Below are 20,301 nucleotides of genomic sequence, written 5' to 3'. Positions count from 1 at the left end.
GCCTGCCCCATGCCCCACATTTCCTCCAGCCCTGGCCTCAGTCCCCCCACCCCCCAAAGCAGTGTGCCAGCTCGCTGGGACAGCTGCAGAGCCTGAGTAAGGGATCGCCCCCAGGGGGCCAGATACTTAAGGAACCAGTGACTCCTGGTGGCCCCATTGCTGCGGCAAAGGAAGAAGGAGACTGGTCAGTCTACAGCCCAGGCACCAGCTGCACCTCCAAAGCTGCGGGTGGACACAGCATTCGAGGGTTACAAGGGATTGGTGACACGAAGGTAAGGCTGGCATCTTCCCTCAGGGAAGGGGCAGAATCTGCTAACTTCTGAGCCCAGAGGGGGACAGCAGGAGCTGGGACAGGGGAGTGGTCTCAGAACCCGGAGGGAGAAGCAGGCCAGGCAGAGAGAGATCATGGGATGAGGGGGTTAACTTTAGCCCCAAACCTTCTAATTTGGAAGAAGGCTTTGGGGTCCCCTGGAAGGACACTGGACTGGGAGTCAAGAGGCCAGGATTCTAGTCCGGGTGACCTTGGACAGGTTATTTCTCTGACATCAGTTTCTCATAAACAAAATAGAGGTTTAAAAACCACCACTCTGGTTAAATAAAAGATGGTAAGTATACCCATTCGTTGGAATACTGTGTAGCTGTTAACGAGGATGGGGAAACTTTACGAACTGGGATGGAAAGATCTGAAAGATGTAGAAAGTGAAAAGAGGGCTGAATAGGCTACCTTATGTGTTAAAAAAGGGTAGAGACAAAAACATATTCATATTTGCGTATTTGCATGAAGGAGCTCCAGAAGGAGCCCAGAGACCACAAGTGGTTACCTGCTGGGGAGGGCTGGGAGACGGAGGGGCTTGGGAGCCGGAGGGAGCCTCTTCACATAGATGTTTATATTGTTTTAATTTTAACTATATGATTGAATTACCAATTCAAAAAAAAAAGTATAAGAAATAAAACTCAATCTGTGTCCTTACCATGTCGCAGACGAAAGCAGAGCTGTAGCAATGCTTTGTCATCTGTCTTAGCATTCCCCCAATGCCAGGGCTCCCCAGGGCCCAGCAAGAAGATCCGCAGTTTCCTTTCAAGGCCTGCTCCAGTGTGGCTTAGTCAGGAAGTTCCTTCTCAGGTCTGACTTCATTCTCTCCTGATAAAACCTCCAGCAGTGCCCCCCTAGTTCCATGTAGCTATCAGTAGTTATCCTCAACTCCCTCTGGGCCTTACTGGGTGTGCTGGGTAAGTCTAAATCCTACCTCCTCTCCCTCCAAGTACTTGGAATAGTTTGGCACTAGTCAGTGGGGGACAGGCCCATTGGTCCTTGTAGCCAACCAGGGAAAGGGAGACACTAAGGGAAGAGAAGAGAGGCCAGAGAGAAGAGCCTTGCTGCCCAACCTCTCCTCACCTTCTCCTGTGCACAGCCATTTCCCCCTGTGTCCACCTGTCCCATCCCTTCCCCCCCCCACACACACACATAAGAACATCTCTGAATCTCCCTCTTGCTCCCTTCCTTGTCCTTCATGGCCTCATCCTCTCCCTGGTCCTCCCAGGTGAGTGCCCACGCCTGCTGTCACCATGACGACCATTCACCACAAGGAGATGCTTCAGGAGCACGTGTCCATGGAGTTCTCCAGTTCCACCACCCACATGCAGACCTTCTCCCAGACAACCAAGATCGTGGGAGGCAAGTAGAATGGGATGGCTGGAGGAGGGGGTCAGTAATCAGGTAGGGGCAGCCTTTCTTCTTCCTCCAGTATTTGCGACTGCTGGGCCCCTCGAGAGCCCAAGATACCACCAGCAACCCTTCCCAACCTGTGTTTCTAATCTGTGCTTTGATAAAGCTTAGCCAGCCAGTTGCTCACCCACAGATCCAACCTCCAGAAAAAAAGTCACATGGATGTGTGTGAGTGATTGATGAACTCTCAGTTGCTTAAGGTCAGAGCCATAGGCAAATACCATCTCTGATGGTAGAATTCCAGGCATGGAGGAAGTTAGGGAGGTAGCAACCTTATCTACCTATGAATAATAATGCTGGCCCTGCCTCGAGAAGACCTGGAGCTGCCAGTGGAGAGAAGATGAACACAAAAACAACTGACTTGAGCTTCCAGGCACTCAGCCCTTGGGGACCAGACTTGGGGGAGGGCAGATCCAAGGGAAAGCTGAGAAACAGTCTCAGAGCAGAACAGACTGTTTTAGTCATGTCTCTAGAGGAAAGTGATTAAAAGATGGCCAGGGACCAGGATATTGAATTCCTGTCCTCCCAGTCATTGCCCCCTCCTTCAGAGTCCTCTGTGCACAGAGGTGAAGACCAGATAAACACTTTACACCAATTCCTCCTGGCCAGTGAGGCAGAGCTAGTGGAACAGCCGGGACTCAAGACCAGAAGTTGCAAACTCAATTGACTATAGTAGCGATTCTCAGCCCTGACTGCGCACCAGGGTCACCTTAGTGTAGGAGTGGGGGGAGAGGGGAGTGAAAAAAAACAGCGATATGTGAGTCAGAGGGTTAAATCTGGTGGGTTTTTGTTTTTTGTTTTTTTAAGATCTCCGGGGATTCTGACGTGCAGCCAGTGTTGAAAACCACTGGCCCATAGTGTCCAGGCAGGGAACATAAATGCAGAAAAAAGACTGAGGTGAACTGGACAGGATGTAGTCCATCTAAAGGGACAGTCACTCTTCACCTCCCTCCCACTGACTGTTCTGTTACCATATGGGAATGTGAGTCCAGTGCTGAGGATCCAGAAATCTGCATTTTTATGTGAAATCTCAGTTTTTAGATGTAGGGCTATTTTTTGTTTAAACATTGTAAAGGTCAAATAAAAAACCATGTGTAGACCAGGTGCAGCCTTTAGAACTCTGGTCACTATTTAATGCTACTGGGGGACCAGAACTTCCAGAAGAGAAGCCCAAGAGACCCATAAAATCCCAAAGACAAGTTTCCGTCTAAGAGAGAAAAAAGTAGAACTCAAGGCTTTGACCCAATAAAGATTGACCAGGGGATGGATGAGGCGTTGGCTCCCCTAGTGGTTGACATTTGCCATAACACAATGACCCACCGACTCTTTAAGGTCCTTGTTTCTCGGCCAGTGCTGGTCCTGCCCCCCCGCTAACCTAAAATGCTCCACCGTCCCCTCAAGAAAAGGTCAGCCCTCCAATCCCAGGCTAAGCTCCGCCTGTGGCCCATTCTGACCTCTCGCCCGCCGCCACAGAGGAAATCGTGACGAGGAAGTCCTCCAGCACCACAGAGTTCTTCAGCTTGGTGACCCGGAGTTCCAACATCCCTGCTGGCGAGAGCATCCCGGAGTTCGTGGATAAGCCTCAGCCGGTCACCGCGCCCGAGGGTGCGTCCCTCCCCGCGTCTCCCCAGGCCCCTGGGTGCTTCCCTTTCCTCCCCAGTGCCCCAGCCGCCACCACCACCACCATTGTCCTCTCAATACACAATCACTGGCTGGGTCGGGCCGAGGGTCCCTGCCCTGCCCAGGGCTGGGAGCAGGTAGAAGGTGCACCTTGGAGGCTCAGAGGAAAAAAATAGGTCCTGTGCCCACTGCAGGGGATAAAGCCATGTTCCGAGTCCGGGTGCAGGGGAACCCCAAACCCAACATCTCCTGGAAGAGAGAAAGCGGCACCCCCATCAAGGAGTCCGCCAAGATATTCTACGACAGCGTTAACAAGGAGCACGTGCTGAAGGTGCGAGGTCCAGTTACCCATAAGGTCGGAGGCGGGGACCCCTGGCATGGGCTGCAGGTCCTGTCGCAAACAAGAGATCCACAATGGAGACCCAAGAACTGGGAGATGGGAAAAGGGGCTGTCATTGCCCTAGAGGAGGGGCAGGATAAGAGAAACCGTGTCAGGAGCTGGGGGGTTGCCAGAGTGAGCAGGGGACCAAAATTAGGGGCGGGGTAAGGCAGAGCTAGGACAATGCTAGAACAAGGAGGGGGCAAGACCAAATGCAAGAGAAAGAGAGGTTCCAGAATGTGAGTGAGCCCAGAAGGAACGTGAAACCAAAGCTATGGGCGTGGCTAGAAGGGGCTAAGACCACGGTGGGCGGAGCCAGGCTGAGCTGGAGCGGGACCGGCACGGAGGGAGGGGCTGGTCCTAGAGTGTAGGTGAGGGTGAGGGTTCCTGGGCTCTTCAGGGGAACCTTCCAGAAGAGCAATGCCAAGGGCCGATCATCCTAGGGTCTAGCTGTCTTCTGCATGCAGCCTCTGGCTCCAGACCCTCTGAGGAGAGGGAGGGATGGGTCCCTGGGAGACCTAGACCTATAATTACTCCTGTTCCTCATCCTGCCCAGATTTCCCACTGTGAAAGGCAAAGAGCCTCTCTTCTCCCCACAGACGCTGGTTGCTTCCTTCTCCTCCCGAAGGCGCATTCTAGGACCCTTAGCCCCTACAGCACACACAAGCTGCCCCAGAGCCCCCCCGCCCCCACCAACTGGCCACTCCTTACACAAGGTCATTCATTCGGCAAGCACTTTCCAGGAACCCACTGGTACCTAAGTGTCTTTCTACAGGTGCCAGGGCAGCCTTGTTCACCCCCATTTCCTCAGGGGCTCAGGCCAATACCTGGTACAGAGGAGTAAATCCGTGTTAAATAAAGGCGTACTCAGCCCAGCGTCAGAAACTGCAGATAAAGCTGCAAATCAGAGGAAGTCCCTGTCATCCAGGAGCTCAGAGCCAAGGCGGAGAATCCAATGCCGAATCAGGCTCCAAACAGACACACGCACGCACGCTGACCGCTACCTGGCACCTCCTAATCACAGAGGCTGGTCAGTCCTCCACACACACATCCAGCACTCAGCCCCTCCCCCAGCCCCAAAGAAACACCCTCCTTTCCCATCTCACAGAGAGTCCCCCTGTGGTTCCCTCCCCACCTCCCCTGCTAATGGCCTGACTCTGATCCAGCTGGAGCCACTGACCTCGGATGACTCTGACAACTACAAGTGCATTGCAAGCAATGACCATGCAGACGCCATCTACACCGTGTCTTTGCTTGTGACCGAGGGTGAGCCAGCCCCGTTCTCCTGGCCTTTCCTCTTAGGGACCAAACTCCCTCTGTCTGACCCTGTCCCTCTCTCTGTCCTCAGGTGAAGAAAAATTGGATTTCAAAAAGATGTTGAGGAAGAGGTGAGGCTGGGAGGCTCCTCTGCCTAGGGTGTGGTCCCCCCACCCTCCAGGCTAGAGCTTCTGGAAGGCCTTTCAACAGCCCTCTCCAAGAATCCATGGAGTAGGGAGGAGCATCTCATGGTTGGGAGAGGCCCCCTCTGTCTTCAGAGAAAGGCACTAAGTCCAAGCTTGGCACTTCCTTCCAGGGGACCCCCTCCTCCCAAGAAGCAGCAGAAGAAGGTGACGGATGAGAAAGAGATGCTGGAGATTTTGTCCCAGGTGCCCAAGAAGGACTTTGAGAAGGCCTGCATGGAGTATGGTTTCACAGACTTCAGGGGGCTGCTCAAGAAGCTCAAAGGGATGAAGAAAGTGGAGGTAGAGGTCAGTGCCCATCAGGGAGCAGGGAGCTGCAGGCCTCTCCCCACCATGCACGTGCGTACTCAAGGGCATTCTCTACTGCAAGGACAGGCAAGGAACTCAGGTCACCCTCCTTCTACCTCTTTTCTCTTCACTGCTCCCTAATGTATTTGCATGGACTTTGGAGTCAGACAGACCTGGGTTCAAAGTCCAGTTCTACTGCCTTATTAACTGAGTGAACTTGGGGGTCTTCATCTGCAAAATCAAAATTATGCTTTCCTTTTTCATTTGTTTTTGTGGTGGTGTTCTCATTTAGTCACTCAACAACTCATAACTGTTAAGCATCTACACTGGAATTAGAAGGCCTATGTACAGGTACATAGTGACTATTCCGCAAATGGTGGTTCCTTTCTCTTCCCTTATCGTACCCGTTTCCCCCTAAATCTTCAAGTTGTTCGTTGTAGGGGGAGGGGGGTGGCGGGGAGCACAGTTATCTAATCAGTCTAGTCATTTCTCCCCAGACCTTCAGGGGGCTTCTCCAGCACTGGAGACACAGTCTGGGCAGATTCCAGATTCCAGATGCCTCTGACACCTGCCTTTTTGTTACCACAATCTCTCAGACCATCCAGATTCTGAAGCCCCTGGAAGACAGAGAGACCAAGGTGGATACCACGGTGGTCTTTGACTGCATAATGGAGCTGAAGGACCCCAATGTCAAAATGACATGGATCAAGGTGGGGAGAGCACCTAGGAAGGGCCCACCCTGGAATATCATTTTTTCTCTGCACCCCTTTCCTTCCAAGACCCTCTCATTACCCATAAGCCCTTTCCTCTCCTCCATCCCATCAAAAGGATGCCATCCGGGATGGTTGAAACTGAATGAGAGCTGGGCTTTATTCTTAGATGTTCCACCAGTTTGCTGTTTGATTTGAGACAGTTTCCCTTTCTCTATACCTCAGTCTACCCATCTGAAAAGGCTGGATTAGATAGTCCTGCAGGTCACTGAAGATGGGCCTCTAAGAGAAAGTATCTAGTGAACTCATGCATATTAAGAGTTCGGGCCTTGGGAGAGGCAGAGACCCTGGATCCCACCGAGCCAGATGATGAGGCTAGAGAGATCTTAGGGGCCTCTGAGTGTGTTTGAGGATCTTAGAGAGGTAGATATGGCACCTTCCAGCTCAGGCTGGCTTTGGGGAATGGAGACCTCCAGAAATCTCCTCCTAAACCCCTTCATCAGCTTTTCTACCTATTCCATGAGGCAGGATAATGAGCCACTGAGGATCCAGTACTCCCTGGGCAAGTATGACGTGAAGCAGGTGGGCACCAAGTACATGCTGGTCATTACCAACGTGAACATGAACGATGCAGGCACCTACAGCCTGTCCGTGGACAACAAGAGGATAAGTGCAAAGCTTACAGTGCTGGGTAAGAGTGTGGGCACCAGGCAGCACAAGGAGGACACAGTCAGGGTCAGGGCAGAGGAATATCCAAGGATGGGGTCCATGGGGACATGGGAGGAAGGACCATGGGGCTGTGCACAGATTGCACGGGAATGGGAGTTAATGGCGGAGAGGGACATGGGGTATAAGGGAGAGGACTATGAGATAAAGTGCTGTGGGGCAGTGTAGCATAGTGGTTAAGAGTACAGCTTCTGGAGTTGAACTACTGGAGTTCAAATCCCAGCTTCTGTCACTTATGAGCTGTGTATTTGGGGCGAGCGATTTAACTTCTCTTTGCCTCAGTTTTCCCATCTGTAAAATGGGAAATAATGGTAGAGTCTACCTGAATGCTTTAATATGTGCAAAATGGCTAGAATAGTGCCTGGTGCATATCTAAAATCACAGAGAGAAATATTCTTTCTAAAATTGCTGTTAACATTACTGGGGAGGAGACCATATGAACATCATGGGAGGAGACTCTAGGATTCACAAGCAGAAGGAAAGAAGGATGCTTTCCCCAACTGTGGGCTACAGGACGCCAATGACACCTGAGTCTTTATGCCCCCCCTTCACCATCCTACCCCTCAGGAGGGACCAGGGATACAGCCCAATGAATGCCCCTCCTGCTCTTCGCTGCAGATGAGCCTCTGAAGTTCTTGGGAGAGATGAAGCCAGTGAAGGTGATGGAGCGCCAGACAGCTGTACTTGAGATCCACCTCTCCAAGAAAGTGCCCAACTTTGTGTGGAAGTTCAATGGAAAGGAGCTGAAGAGGGATGAAAAGTATGAAATCACTGTGTCTGAGGATGGTTTGACCCACACGCTTAAGATTAAGGATGCCAGACTCAGTGACAGTGGCGAGTTCTCCGCCGAGGTGGGGGACCTGGTTCAGAAGGCCCAGCTCACTATTGACCGTGAGTGTTTGGGCCAGAGCTTGAGGGGTGGGCTTCATGCCACAGCAACCTCCATGTGAGCATCTATCCATCCATCCATCCATCCATCCATCCACGTATCTGTCCATCTCCTCCTTGCAAGGCCCTTTGATGGCTACTAGAAAGATAGAGAGTTCTCTCTGCTAATTCCTAGTCTAGTGGGAGAAGCAGGTGTGGAAATGGAATTATAACAAAAGTTCTTAAGCAAGGAGTCAAGATACTCTAGGATCTTACTATCGGCTGGGAGATCATGGGCCAAGAAATTATTAGCCTTTATGGCTCTAATATCATATATTACAGCATATCACTCTTGACTTCTTACATTCTTATACCTAGTTTGGAGAGTTGCACATGATGGTGGGTCATACATGTGAACCACTCTTGACACAAGTGACATGGAACAATCATTGCTGTGATTGAGGGAGACATGGAGGCTGTGAGAACCCAAAGAAGAGGTACCACCTGGCAATGTCAAAAAGGATATGATGAGATGACGGCAAAGCTTTACCAAGTAAAACAAAAAGGAATTCAGTTTTCAGAAAAGGGGCAAGAGAAGAGGACATTCTCAGGAGAGGGAATAGCATGTGTAAAGGCCCAGACACCAGAGAGACAATGCAATTATGGCTGGAGCTCCAAGGGGACATTAGAGATATTGCCTGCAGTGCCGTGAGGAGGTAAAAGCTGTTGTCCCGTTCTACATATGAGGAAAATGAGACTTAGGGAGTGAATGCACTGCATACAGTCAGCTGGCAAGGAAGAGGCAGAGCTGGGACCCTCCCTGCCGGGTCCCTCTGTGAGTTGGGTACACACTTCATGTCACAAGGCCCTGTGGTTTCTAGGGTCAAAAAGAGGAGCAGGGCAGCATCTAGCTGCAGAGAACGAGGTTGGGAGCAGGACCAAGTGTTTGTTTGTCTGTCCATAGGCATCCCTATAAAGTTTGTGAGCACCCTCAAGAACGTGCGTGTGAAAGAGAGGAGCTGTGCATGCCTTGAGTGTGAGCTGACATCCAAGAACGTGACCCTGCGCTGGAAGAAGGATGGACAGCTGCTGGCGCGTAGCTCCAAATACAGCATGAACCATGAGGGCAAGCGAGCGGAGCTGGTCATCGAGGATGCACAGCTCAGTGACAGTGGCGAGTACACTGTGGTGGCCATGCAGGATGGGGACCCCGCGGAATACTGCAGTACTGCTGTAGTCACTGTGGAAGGTATACGCCCACCCTGTCAGTCCCCACTGACCAACCCCCCAGCCCTAACAGTTTCCTACTGTGGACACCTATCAGTCCCCTGACTGACTTCAATCCTCCTCCAGACCATGATCTAATTCTACCTCCCCACTCTGACCACCCCCATCTCCCAAATTCTGACCATCTCTACCTCCTAGATGCTGACCATCCCTCATCTTTTGAACTCTATCCCAAATCCCTTGACTTCATCCATCCTTTACTTGCAGACTCTGACCATCCCCAGCAAACCTGGTCACCCCACACCCCTAGACCCTGACCAGCCCCTACTCACTATCGCTGACCACTCCCCACTGATTGACCACTCTCAACTCACAATAAACGCTGGGCATCCCACAGACCAGCATAACCTGCTAAATATCCCAACTCCACTAACCACCTGCATCCCACCATCTAGTCCCCTTCTTAACCTGAGCATCCTAAGTCCCCACTGACCATCCTCCGATGATCAGCCCCCCATTAGCCATCTCCCAGAATTCCCAGTTGCCATTTCCCAATGCCACTGACTTTTCCCCAACTGCCCCCCACCTACCTGCTCTAATGCCCCCACCGACCATCACCCACTTGCCCATTTCCAAACACCTTGCTCATCATAAATGATTTTGATAGACGCCACCAGCCCTTTTCCCGTAAGTCCCTTCCACCCCGATACCCTAACCCAACCCCTGCCCCCTTTCTCTCGAGAGCGGCTGGCCACCGTGAAGAGCGGGATGTCCGACGTGCACGCGGCCACCGGGAGCCCGGCTGAGCTGTGCGTAGTGCTGAACGACGAAAAGGTGGATGGCGTGTGGCTGAAGGATGCCGAGGAGGTCCGAGGCAGGGGCCAGGGAAGGGAATGAAGGACGAAGGGGTCGACCGGGCATACACTCGCACTCATGACCGCCCCTCGCCCCGCAGATCACGGACTTGACCGGCGCGCAGATCGTGAAACAGGGTGCGGTACACAAGCTCATCTTCCCCAATATGGGGCCAGAGCACGAGGGCAAGTACACATTCAGGGCCAAGGGTGCAGAGAGCGAAGCCTCGGTATTTATTGCAGGTAAGGTCGCCGCCCACTATGGACAAAGCTAGACCACGCCTGGCCCGCCCACCTACTCCTAGCTCCTCCCCCATCCCCCATGGGCTCCTCCTCCACCCCTCGGCTCCTCCCGCATCCCTGCTCTTCGAGCCTTCCCTGCCGCCCCTCCCTACAGATCCTCCAACCATCCACCCATCGGTACTGGAGGCACTGGCCGCACACCCGGTGACCGTGAAGGTGGGCCACACCGCGAACATCAAGGTGCCCTTCCGGGCAAAGCCGCTGCCCAAAGTGATGTGGTACAAGGACGGCATGGAGGTGACGGAGGAGGAACGCGTGTCGATGGAGCGTGGCGAAGACCAGGCGCTGCTCACCATTTCAAACTGCGCGCGGGAGGACAGTGGCATCATTACGCTCAAGCTCAAGAATGACCATGGCTCCGCCGCAGCCACTCTGCACCTCAGCGTGCTGGGTGAGGCCAAGACCCTGGCTTGGCTGGGCTGGGGGCACCACGCAGGCTGAGGAGAGAGCTGGAGTTCGGGTTGAGAATGGGAATGTAGTGCTGGCTTTGCAGCCAGAAGAAGCCCATTTCCTAACTTCCTAACTAGGTGGCCTTCCTTGGGCAAGTCCATTAACTTTCCTGAGCCTCAGCTTCTCATCTGCGACAGGGTGGTTTTTTAAAGTGCCTATTTCAAGTGAATATAAGACTATAGTAGAGTGCAGAGCACGTACTTGACCTTCCAATGTTGCTGAAGTATTGTAACTGACTTGGAGATGAGGCTGTGGTTGGAAGTAAGGTGGAATTTAGGATGAAAGTGAGGTTCATTGCGAAGAATATTGGAGTTGGAAGTGAAATGGAGTGAGGGGAGGTGACATAGGGTTGAGGATAGAATGAAATTGGAGAGAAAGATGGAATGGGGGTGGAAATGGTATTTGGGATGGGTCTGAACATAAAGTTAAGGAAAGACATGAGGAGCTGGCCTTAGTGAACTCATATTCAACATGCAACACACACACCCACACACACACACACCAGCATCACCTCCTCCACCTCCATCTCCATCAAGCTGTGGGTTTGGATGGATTGGGTTTCAATTCAGTTCGGCAGTATGACTGAGCACCTCCTCTGTGTTCTCAGTACTGAGGACACAGGGATGAGTTATCCCCTGCAGTCCCTCAACCCAAAAGGGATAAAAACCGGCAGACATGTAATTATAAAATAAACTGTAATAAAAGAAAGTACTGGAGTTCTGGAAGCTGAGAGGAGGGGAGACCTTGTCTGGAAGAGGTAAGTGGGAATTAGCTGAGGCGGGGGTCCCTCAGGTCTCCAGTTCACTCATTCCTAGGCGGACAGGAATCTCGGGGGGGGGCAGGGATCAAGACATTTGGGCAAGTCTTAGGAAAACAGTGACAGAGGGAAGGACAAGGGATCCACAAAGCTCAGAATCTGGGCTTCCCTGGTGGCGCAGTGGTTGAGAGTCCGCCTGCCGGTGCAGGGGACACGGGTTCGTGCCCCAGTCCGGGAAGATCCCACATGCCATGGAGCGGTTGGGCCCGTGAGCCATGGCTGCTGAGCCTGTGCTTCCGGAGCCTGTGCCCTGCAATGGGAGAGGCCACAACAGTGAGAGGCCCGCATACTGCCAAAAAAAAAAAAAAAGCTCAGAATCTAGCTATGTCTCAGTCTGGTGGACCTCCAACCAGTGGGATGAAGCCCTTCTGGCCCTCTGCTCCAAAGACACATTCTGATGCTCTCTTCTGTCCTTAGACCGTCCCAAGCCTCCCCAAGGCCGGGTGGAGTTCCTGGAGCTCTCGGGTAATTGTGTGCACATGAAGTGGAAGGCCCCGAAGGACAACGGCGGGCGGCCTATAACACAGTTCATAGTGGAACGGAAGGCAGTCGGCAAGAAGTCCTGGATTAAGATTGGTGAGGTGGACAGCAAAGTCACCAAATTCTCCACCAACAAGGTGGAAGAAGGGAAGGCCTACCAGTTTCGTATCCTGGCCGTCAATTCGGAAGGAGTGAGCGACCCGCTGGAGACAGAGGAAGTGTTTGCAGGAAATCCTATTGGTCAGTGAGATAGCCCCGTGCTCAGTGGGGACCTCAGGGGCCACCGTGGGGACCTTCAGCCGGTGAGGAGTGCTGGTTTGTGGGCGATTCCGCAGGGTCATCTCTAGCTGCCCCACGAGACAGATGGCTTCTAGAGTAAGAGCAGAAGATCCTTTTGGACGGGAATTGTCAACTTTTTCCAGTCAGATCACATGCACAGCACGCTCGCATGTGTACATCCAGAACTGTGCACAATTCCAGGGAGATAACTCCACTTGTTTCTCCATTCCAGAAATCATCCCATATCCAAGGGAGAGTAATGTTACTTTAGGGATAGCCTTGAAGCCACTCTAATTTTTTTTCCAAAGAAAACCCTTGACAACATTGGCATTTTAATTATGATCACTAGTTAATTACTTGCTACACTCCTCCCAACTGATCTCCATGTTTCTGTGTGTCAAGACAGTACATTAAAAACTGTGCCACTGGGGATGCCACAGGTTGGAAAATTCAAGTTGGCGGCTCTCTATCTTGGCTACACATTAGAATCACTTGAGGTCTCTTAAAAAATGCTGATTCCTGGTCTCCACCCTAGGCCAGCTGAATTAGAATATCAGGACACAGGACCCAGACACTAGTTTTTGGTGGTGTTTTGGGGTTTTTTTTTTACTTTCCACATGACATTAATGTGCAACCAGAGTTAATCATTGGCTTAAGTTTTTTAAGGAAGGAACCAGAGCTCAGCATGGGGTAGGCAACTGTCTACATGCTCCCCCACCTAATCTCTGCCCTCTCTCTCTCTCCCACAGAGCCCCCTGGTCTTACCTCCCAGCCCCAAGTGACTGACGTGACCAAAGAGGCTGTGACCATCACATGGAACGCCCCCGCCCAAGATGGGGGAGCCCCAGTGCTCGGCTACATTGTGGAGCGGAGGAAGAAAGGCAGTAACCTGTGGGTGCCAGTCAACAAGGACCCCATCCAGGGTGAGGTCGAGGGACAAAGGCCCAGGAGGGACCAAGGGAGACTTTGTTGGGTGGACCCACGTACCCGTGCTGCTCTGAACATACTCCCTCCTCCAACTCCTTTGTGGGTTTTCATAGCATCTCATGACCCCCTCTTCCACATCTACTCACTCTATGGTCTCCTACCACGTGGACCACCCCTGGCCTCATTACCCCTCAACTTCCCATTTCAGGCACCAAGTACACTGTGGATGGTCTCCTGGAGGACACAGAATATGAATTCCGAGTTGTAGCTGTGAATAAGGCAGGCCCCGGACAGCCTAGTATGCCATCCAGCTCAGTGGTAGCCAAGGACCCTGTCAGTGAGTATGGTGCTGCCAGTTCCCAACACACAGTGGAATTAGCCACTGGAGGTAGAAAGAGGATTTCTTCCCGGGAAAGTCTAACAGGAGGGGATCACACAGTCTCCACTCTCTGGGAGCTGCCAGCCTGATAGAGGGACAAGATTCACACACAAGAGAAAGCCAGCAAATAAAGATTGAGAGTCAGGGACAGCGAGGAGGTGGGTGGAAAAAAGTTTTTATCAAATGTTGAGTATGTCTGGTTAGGTGAGGTAGTAGAAGCATGTCTGAGGATTGAGCAAGGGTGTTGGGGAAGTGGTTGGGTGGGTGAGATGGGGATATCACGCATGAATGGGTGTGGTGCAGAGGGCTGAGCTAAAGGCTGGAGTTTTGAATACAGAGGGGTTGAGTGTATAGTGTGTATTGAATATGGAGGGTTTTTACTTCAAGGGTGAAAGTATTGAGACTGAGAGAATTAAATTTAGAGGTTGTTGAAGGTGAAAGCCTGGGTATTGAGCGTTTTAACTGTGAGTGTTGAAGGTAGAGGTGTTGAAAGTTACGTTTCAGGGGTACTGAGTGCAGGAATTGGGCATGGCGTTGCGTGGAGAAGAATCTGGGGGCTGACTAGCTGTCTGTGTCACGCAGAACCCCCGGGCCTGGTGCAGGGCCTGCATGTGTCGGATTCCTCCAACTCCAGCATCTCCCTGGCCTGGCTGGAGCCTGCCGAGGGAGACCCACCCTCTGGCTACATCCTTGAGATGCGGGCTGAAGACACCAAGGAGTGGTCCAAGTGCACAAAGATCCCCATCTCGGGCACCTGCTACACAGTAGGAGGCCTCACCGAGAGGCAGAAATACTTCTTCCGAATTCGGGCTGTGAACGAGGCTGGGTGTGGGGAGCCTGTGGAGCTGGACAATGGGGTCCGTGCCATGCCACCACCAGGTGAGGGATGCAGACAGGGCTGGAGTGTAGGCCCCAACATCCTAGCTCCACACCTTCCTCTCTGGGACCTCATCCCACAGGAGAAAACTGGGCAATGCTGTGATCAGGAAAGAGTCGTCCAGGCTTGTGCCTGGACAGAGCTAGGGATAACCCCAGGGCCTTCCCTGCCAAAAACAAACAAACAAACAAACATAACAAAAACCAAAAACCCCACTCATTGTGTGCCGAATAGTATCTACTGTGTGCCAAGGGAGGTGTTAGGGATTTAGAAAAAAATAAAACACAGGACCTGCCCTAAAGAGTCTTATATAATAATAGAGGGAGACAGATGAGGAAAAAATAAATAAATGTTTCACAGCATTGCAGGGTTGCTAGGTGTCTGTATGGCCTGTAGTGAGAGCATGAAGGAGAAGAGGTTGGGAAAAGCTTTGGAGGGGAGGCTTAAAGCTAAGTCTTCTGGAAAGAGTGTTCCATGCTCCTATCTCTGTCTCCTCCATCTCAGCTGCTCCCAAGTTTGACCTCAGTGCCCGGCTGAAAAGTCGCATGGTGGTTCGCGCTGGGACAGCCCTCTGCATCCAGGCCGCCTTCTCTGTGAGTCCTACCCTGGCCCCCAGACGCCCACCACTTAACCAAGTTGGCTGCTACAGCTATCATAGTCTCTGCCTCTGCCTCTGCCCCTCGCCAGACCCCTGGCCTCAGAGCCTGGCAGGAGACTCCTGGACGGTGGGATAGGGCCTGCCCCCAAATTCCACCCAGGTGACCCCTGGTGCCATCTCCTGTCACCACCCAGGGCTCACCACCACCCAACGTGATCTGGCTGAAGGATGGCGTGCCCACCAAGGGCAGGGAAGCCATCACCAAGAGCAAAAACCACTCCCAGTTCCTCATCAGCGGCACCAAGCGCTCCGACTCAGGGGTGTACCGTATCTTGCTCCAGAATGAGTTTGGAGAGGCATACCATGACATCCACGTGCGTGTGGCAGGTATGACGACAGGTAGAGGCCTGGGGAGGCATCGCTGCACACACTCCCTAGTGCTGCTTGAGTCCCTACCACTGTAAAGTCACGCCTTAGGGTAGTCAAGTCTTCTTTGGCACCATAGAGCAAGACTTTATCAGCCTTTGCCTTAATGCGGAGGGTTGTTTTCACTTTTTCTCAGTGTCTTGAAGCCCCAGGGGCATTGAACTAGGACCCAGCCCTTGTTTCAGTCTTAGTCATATGTGGAGAGCTTCGGGGCGTATGCAGAGTAGGGTCTGTGAGCATAGAGAGAGCAGAGAATGGGTAAGAGGCAGGAGGGACAGATAGAGAGGAATCCATTAAAACTTGGGGTAATTTGCCTATATGTTATTGGAAATACTTTTAAAGTTTGTGATGTGGTCACCGAGAAAGCCTTTTGGGGGAAGCTTCACAGTCCCACAGCGTCATTGCCATACGGCTTCATTAGAATTCTTGAACCACAGCTGAAATGAGCCTTCTATTATTTTTCAGTCCCCCCAGATATTTAGAACTTTAATAATAAAGGTGGTGAGTAAAAACTTTGGAAAGAGCCTTTTCATTATCTTAGGTTGCAGGAAACTTTGTAGGTTTTGAGGTTTAACACATTGTGTATTATTAAATTTACATCAATCACTATGCCAAAGAGTATGTGACACGTTCTTTTGCATTGATGCATTTTGTACCTCTCTCCATTAAAATCATAACAGCCCCCCCAAATTGGGTGGCCTCTTAGAGACGGCTGGAAGCTTTATAATAAAGCCCTAAACCCCCAAGAGAAGAACGGGTGAACTTTTATTGAACAGATCCTACATGCCAGGCACTTTACACAACATTTCCATGATAGTTATCGTTAGCCTCATTTTGCAAATGAGGAAATGGGTCTCAGAAAAGATAAGTAACTTGCCAAAGTTCACAGGGCTAATAAATGGCAGAGCTACACTTCATAAATAGTTCTTTCTGACTCCAAGACCCCCAGCTGCCTGAGAGTTAGAAGAAGGTAAGGTGCCCCATCCCATCCTCCTTAGGGCTTGGCAGGCATCAGGGGTGGGGGCACGATATTTCAGCCCCCCAGGGTGGCTGATGGACCTTCGGGCCCTTCCAGATTTTCCGCAGCCACCCACAAACCTGCAGCTGTTCGAGGAGGTCCCCAACACGGTGACTCTGACCTGGAACCACAGCCCCGACGTGCAGGAGGACAGCGAGGCCCACTACGTCATCATGAAGCGGGATGCCAGCACCGCCACCTGGTTCACTGTGGCCGAGCACGTCTTCAGCAACAAGTACACGGTGACCGGGCTGCTCCCCGGCAGGAAGTACTACTTCCGGGTGCTGGCCCGGAACGAAATCGGTGACAGCGACCCGCTGGACTCCAGGGATACCTGGCTCGTCAACAAGGACAAGAGTGAGTCTGGGGACTTGGGGGTTCAGGTAACGTCTGGAATCCCTGATGGTGGGGATGAAATAAGGGTTGCAAGGGGTACCCAAGATTTGAGGTAAAATCTGAGGAGCACTGAGGTGAAAGGGTTAATTAACATCAGGGACCCTGGGGAGAAAAGCAGAGGTCTGGAAGCCTAGGGGAGGAGATTCCTTCGGGGTACACTGAGGGGTGGGACTAACGCGGAGGTGGGGTGGGGAGGTCACCTTGGGGGCGGGGATGACAGTTGGGGGCCGGAGGGTGAGGAGGGCTTGTGGAGCTGAGAGGCTGACTGAGGTCCTGACTGAGGACTCAGGGAGAGTCCAAGGAGCAGGGATGACATCCAGAAACCCTCGAGGGAGGGCATTAAGGGTAAGGATAGCTGCGGGAATCTTGAAATGAGGGCCTAAATTGGAGAAAGCAGAGACCGTGGAGGCTGCGTGGGCATTGGGGAAAGCTTGGATGGGGAGTTTAAGGCCAGATAACAGCTCGGGTCCGCAGGCTGGCGGCTGGAAAGAAGTCTAGGACACCCGGGTCTGGAAAAGCGTAAAACCCCGCGGACCTGGTTTAGGTCTTGGAACCCATGGGGGTGTGGGGGGGGGTGGCGGAAGGGGAACCTTAGGAACCAGTATAAAGTCGGGGCCCCAGAGTTGATAGCGCGTGGGAATCTAACCCAGGTCCTCGGGGTTCCGTGAGCTGGGTCTCCAGGGCGTCTTAGGAGCACTAAGCCGGCGCGCGATGGATGGGGGCCTTGGGGTGCGCTCACCGCCCTTCGTGTCCCATCCGCGCAGTCGAGGACCGGAGCGCCAAGCTGAAGCCGTACCAGCAGAAAGACTGGCGCCACGCGCCGCGCTTCCTGACCCCGCTCAAGCCGCACACCGTGCTGCGCGGCCAGGACTGCACCATGACCTGCGCCTTCCTTGGGAACCCACGGCCCACCGTGACCCTCTACAAGGGCGACGTCAACATCACGGCCAACTCCAAGTTCTGGTACAACTCCACCAGCGGCGTGTGCACCATCGTCATCCCCACCTGCACACTCATGGACAGCGGAGAGTACAGCGTAGTGGTGGAGAACGAGCTGGGCAAGGACCGCAGCAGCTGCACGCTCGCCGTCTACGGTGAGGGTGCAGCGCCGGCCGGCCCGGGACGGTGAGGGTGCCTGGCTGTGTCCCACGTGGGGCGGAGGCGCAAAATGGCGGCCTCCTGAGCCGTTGATCAGCTCTTTTCCTATGGCTGGCGCAGGGTTTTATTTAATCTGACATGGGGTGGTGTAAACATTCTCCAACTGGCCATAGTTCGTACCACTGTCCCATCTTCTCGATGTCATGTTATGTGCCTGGCCCCTGCAGACTTGGGAGTCTGCAATCCCTCAGTAGTCTGTAGTTTGCAACCCTTGGTGGGCCTAGACTTGCATTTGAAAAAGACGCCAGTGATCAGGCCTAAACCAGACTTACCAATCACAATCTCCCTGGCAGGGTTCTGGAAGGAATCTTTATGTTTACAAATTTTGCAAGTCATTCTGATGCGCAACCAAAATTGAAGACTACTGGTCTGAGATAAGGATAGATGGGAGGCACTGAAGGGAACCTAGTGGAGGGAGGCCCTCCCTCTGCACATACGTGTGCTATGTTTCTGCTCATGGGTGCACATATAGGGGAAATATTCTGTTTCTTCCTACACACTCTACTGTCTTCACAGCTAAACAGCCAGTTGCATGAACTGTCTAAATGCAAAGATGACCTGTTTTGCTCCTCTTTGTTTAAACTCCCTCCTAGCTTTCCCATGATCCTTTAGATAAAAATCACAATCAACAAGCCCCCCCGCCACCATCTACCTCTACAGCCTCATCCTCTGCCACTCTCTGAAGTCCCCATGGCACACTATTGGTGTCCATGGTTTCCATGGTTACAGATGCCTTTTTTTCCATCCTGTTATAGATGCCTTTCTCTGGGGAAAGGACCTGGTCCTGTTGCTCTGTCTCTCAAGTACTCAGCTAAGTGTCTGGCATTGAGATGACGCCTCCACAGTGGCTGCTGAACTGTGTAACAGAACTAGGCCAGGGAAGGCCCTGTGGGAGTCATCCAGCTCTCATTCCACAGCTAGAGAGATCCCTGACAACTTAATTCTGGTTGTAAGCACATGGGCACAGGGCCCTGGCTCCAACACTCACCAGCCATGTGACCTTGGCAAGCCACTCTGAGCTTGTTTCCCCATGTACTGCTTAGGGCTGTCATGAGGATTAAATGAGATAGTGCACAGAAGTGCCTGGCACAATGCGTGGCAAATACGAAATGCCAAATAACTGGCAGCTCTTGGCCCCACACACCCAGCTGACCTTGGGAGACTGGAGCTGGCAAGGACTGAGGATCCCGGGCAGGGTCCAGCCCCTGGTTCCTGCATAGCGACTGCAAGTCCGGCAATTTGGAGTTTCCCTTACCCCAGCATCATTCATACTAACAAATACTTGCTTTGCTCTTTCAGACAAAGATGACAAGGCAATTCTAGCCTCCGTCACTGAGAGTCTGCAGAAGAAATCAAAGTACCTTATGTGAGCTCCAGCCCAGACCAGGCATCAGGAGGATGCTGTGATGTGGGTGGGGCTTCTTGGCCCATCCTCTGTGTGGTCCCAGCGAGAGACCTGGTTCCCTCTGTGGTGCTTGTCAATGTAAACATTCAGTGAAGGCATGGGACAATAAACTGAGTGAGTGCGCCTGTGCCTGTTCCTAACCATGGTGTGCAGCAGGGACCAAGGAGATAGACGTGGGCGTAGGATGGGGATACATAGAACTGCGACCCCTGAGAGCTCGGTCCAAACCCACCCACATGGGGAACGACCAGCCCCCTTCTGACTGGGCCTCGCCTTGCCTTCCCCTCCTCCACAGCCACACTGCACCCTGCCCTCCCTCTGGGCATAGAGGGCAAAGTCTGCATCTTTCTCCCCATCCTGCCCTTCCCATTTCTTCACTCCAGGTAGGTGTGTCTTCAGAGTTCAGGGGTTGGAAGGGATCAGGACCTTGCCTCTTTAGTGCCTGGGGTTCCCACTATTTGAGAATTAGAGCATCTGAAAGCTAGAACGGATTGGTCATCCTGCTTGCCGGCTTTCAAACTTATGTTTTGCAGCAGAAAACCCTTCCTTTAAAAAAAAAATTCTTAAGAACCTACTGGACTTGAAACAAGGATAGGGGGTCTTTGAGCCTCCCTCCTCTACTTTATTCTTTTGCTAGCTCCCGCTAGCAGGGATCTCTGTAAAAACCCTAGTTTGAAAATCACTGATTCATTCAACACCTATATGGGGCTTGAGTCTCTTTATCACGTCCCCACAACTGTACAACGCCTCTACTGATGGCGTATTCACCACCACCCAAGGCTTCCCTTCTTACTTCTGGGTCAGGGCACTGCCCATTAAGATGCAAATGCCCCTGGAGTGGGGTTACACATTATTCTGGCAGGGCTTCACATCTAAAGTATGAACCAGACGATCTAATCTCATTCCTCCCAGCTGTTCAACCGAGCCCAGA

General features: G+C 52.4%; 1 protein-coding gene across 1 annotated transcript; it reads left to right on the top strand.

Moving 5' to 3' along the window:
- The first annotated feature begins 1,566 nt into the window (after positions 1–1,566).
- IGSF22 (immunoglobulin superfamily member 22) lies at positions 1,567–19,335 on the top strand. The gene is made up of 22 exons (XM_032641698.1): positions 1,567–1,675; positions 3,200–3,331; positions 3,541–3,677; positions 4,892–4,991; positions 5,074–5,113; positions 5,299–5,473; positions 6,070–6,183; positions 6,712–6,874; positions 7,528–7,800; positions 8,741–9,025; positions 9,746–9,870; positions 9,959–10,100; positions 10,255–10,551; positions 11,845–12,147; positions 12,936–13,109; positions 13,322–13,450; positions 14,075–14,371; positions 14,874–14,962; positions 15,162–15,354; positions 16,469–16,768; positions 17,572–17,901; positions 19,265–19,335. The coding sequence occupies exons 1-22, from the start codon at positions 1,567–1,569 to the stop codon at positions 19,333–19,335; spliced, it is 3,978 nt and encodes a 1,325-aa protein (XP_032497589.1).
- The last annotated feature ends 966 nt before the right edge of the window (positions 19,336–20,301 follow it).

This window comes from Phocoena sinus, chromosome 8 (assembly GCF_008692025.1).
Source record: "Phocoena sinus isolate mPhoSin1 chromosome 8, mPhoSin1.pri, whole genome shotgun sequence".
In the NCBI taxonomy this organism is placed as follows: Eukaryota; Metazoa; Chordata; class Mammalia; order Artiodactyla; family Phocoenidae; genus Phocoena; species Phocoena sinus.
The sequence above is the reverse complement of the archived record's forward strand: the minus strand, read 5'-3'. Positions and strand labels throughout refer to the sequence as shown.

Excerpts from the sequence above, each read along its gene's own strand:
- IGSF22 (XM_032641698.1), top strand. The coding sequence starts at position 1,567 with ATGACGACCATTCACCACAAGGAGATGCTTCAGGAGCACGTGTCCATG. Across the intron at positions 9,026-9,745 it reads TGCTGTAGTCACTGTGGAAG|AGCGGCTGGCCACCGTGAAG; the intron begins GTATACGCCCAC and ends CTTTCTCTCGAG. Across the intron at positions 16,769-17,571 it reads GCTCGTCAACAAGGACAAGA|TCGAGGACCGGAGCGCCAAG; the intron begins GTGAGTCTGGGG and ends CCATCCGCGCAG.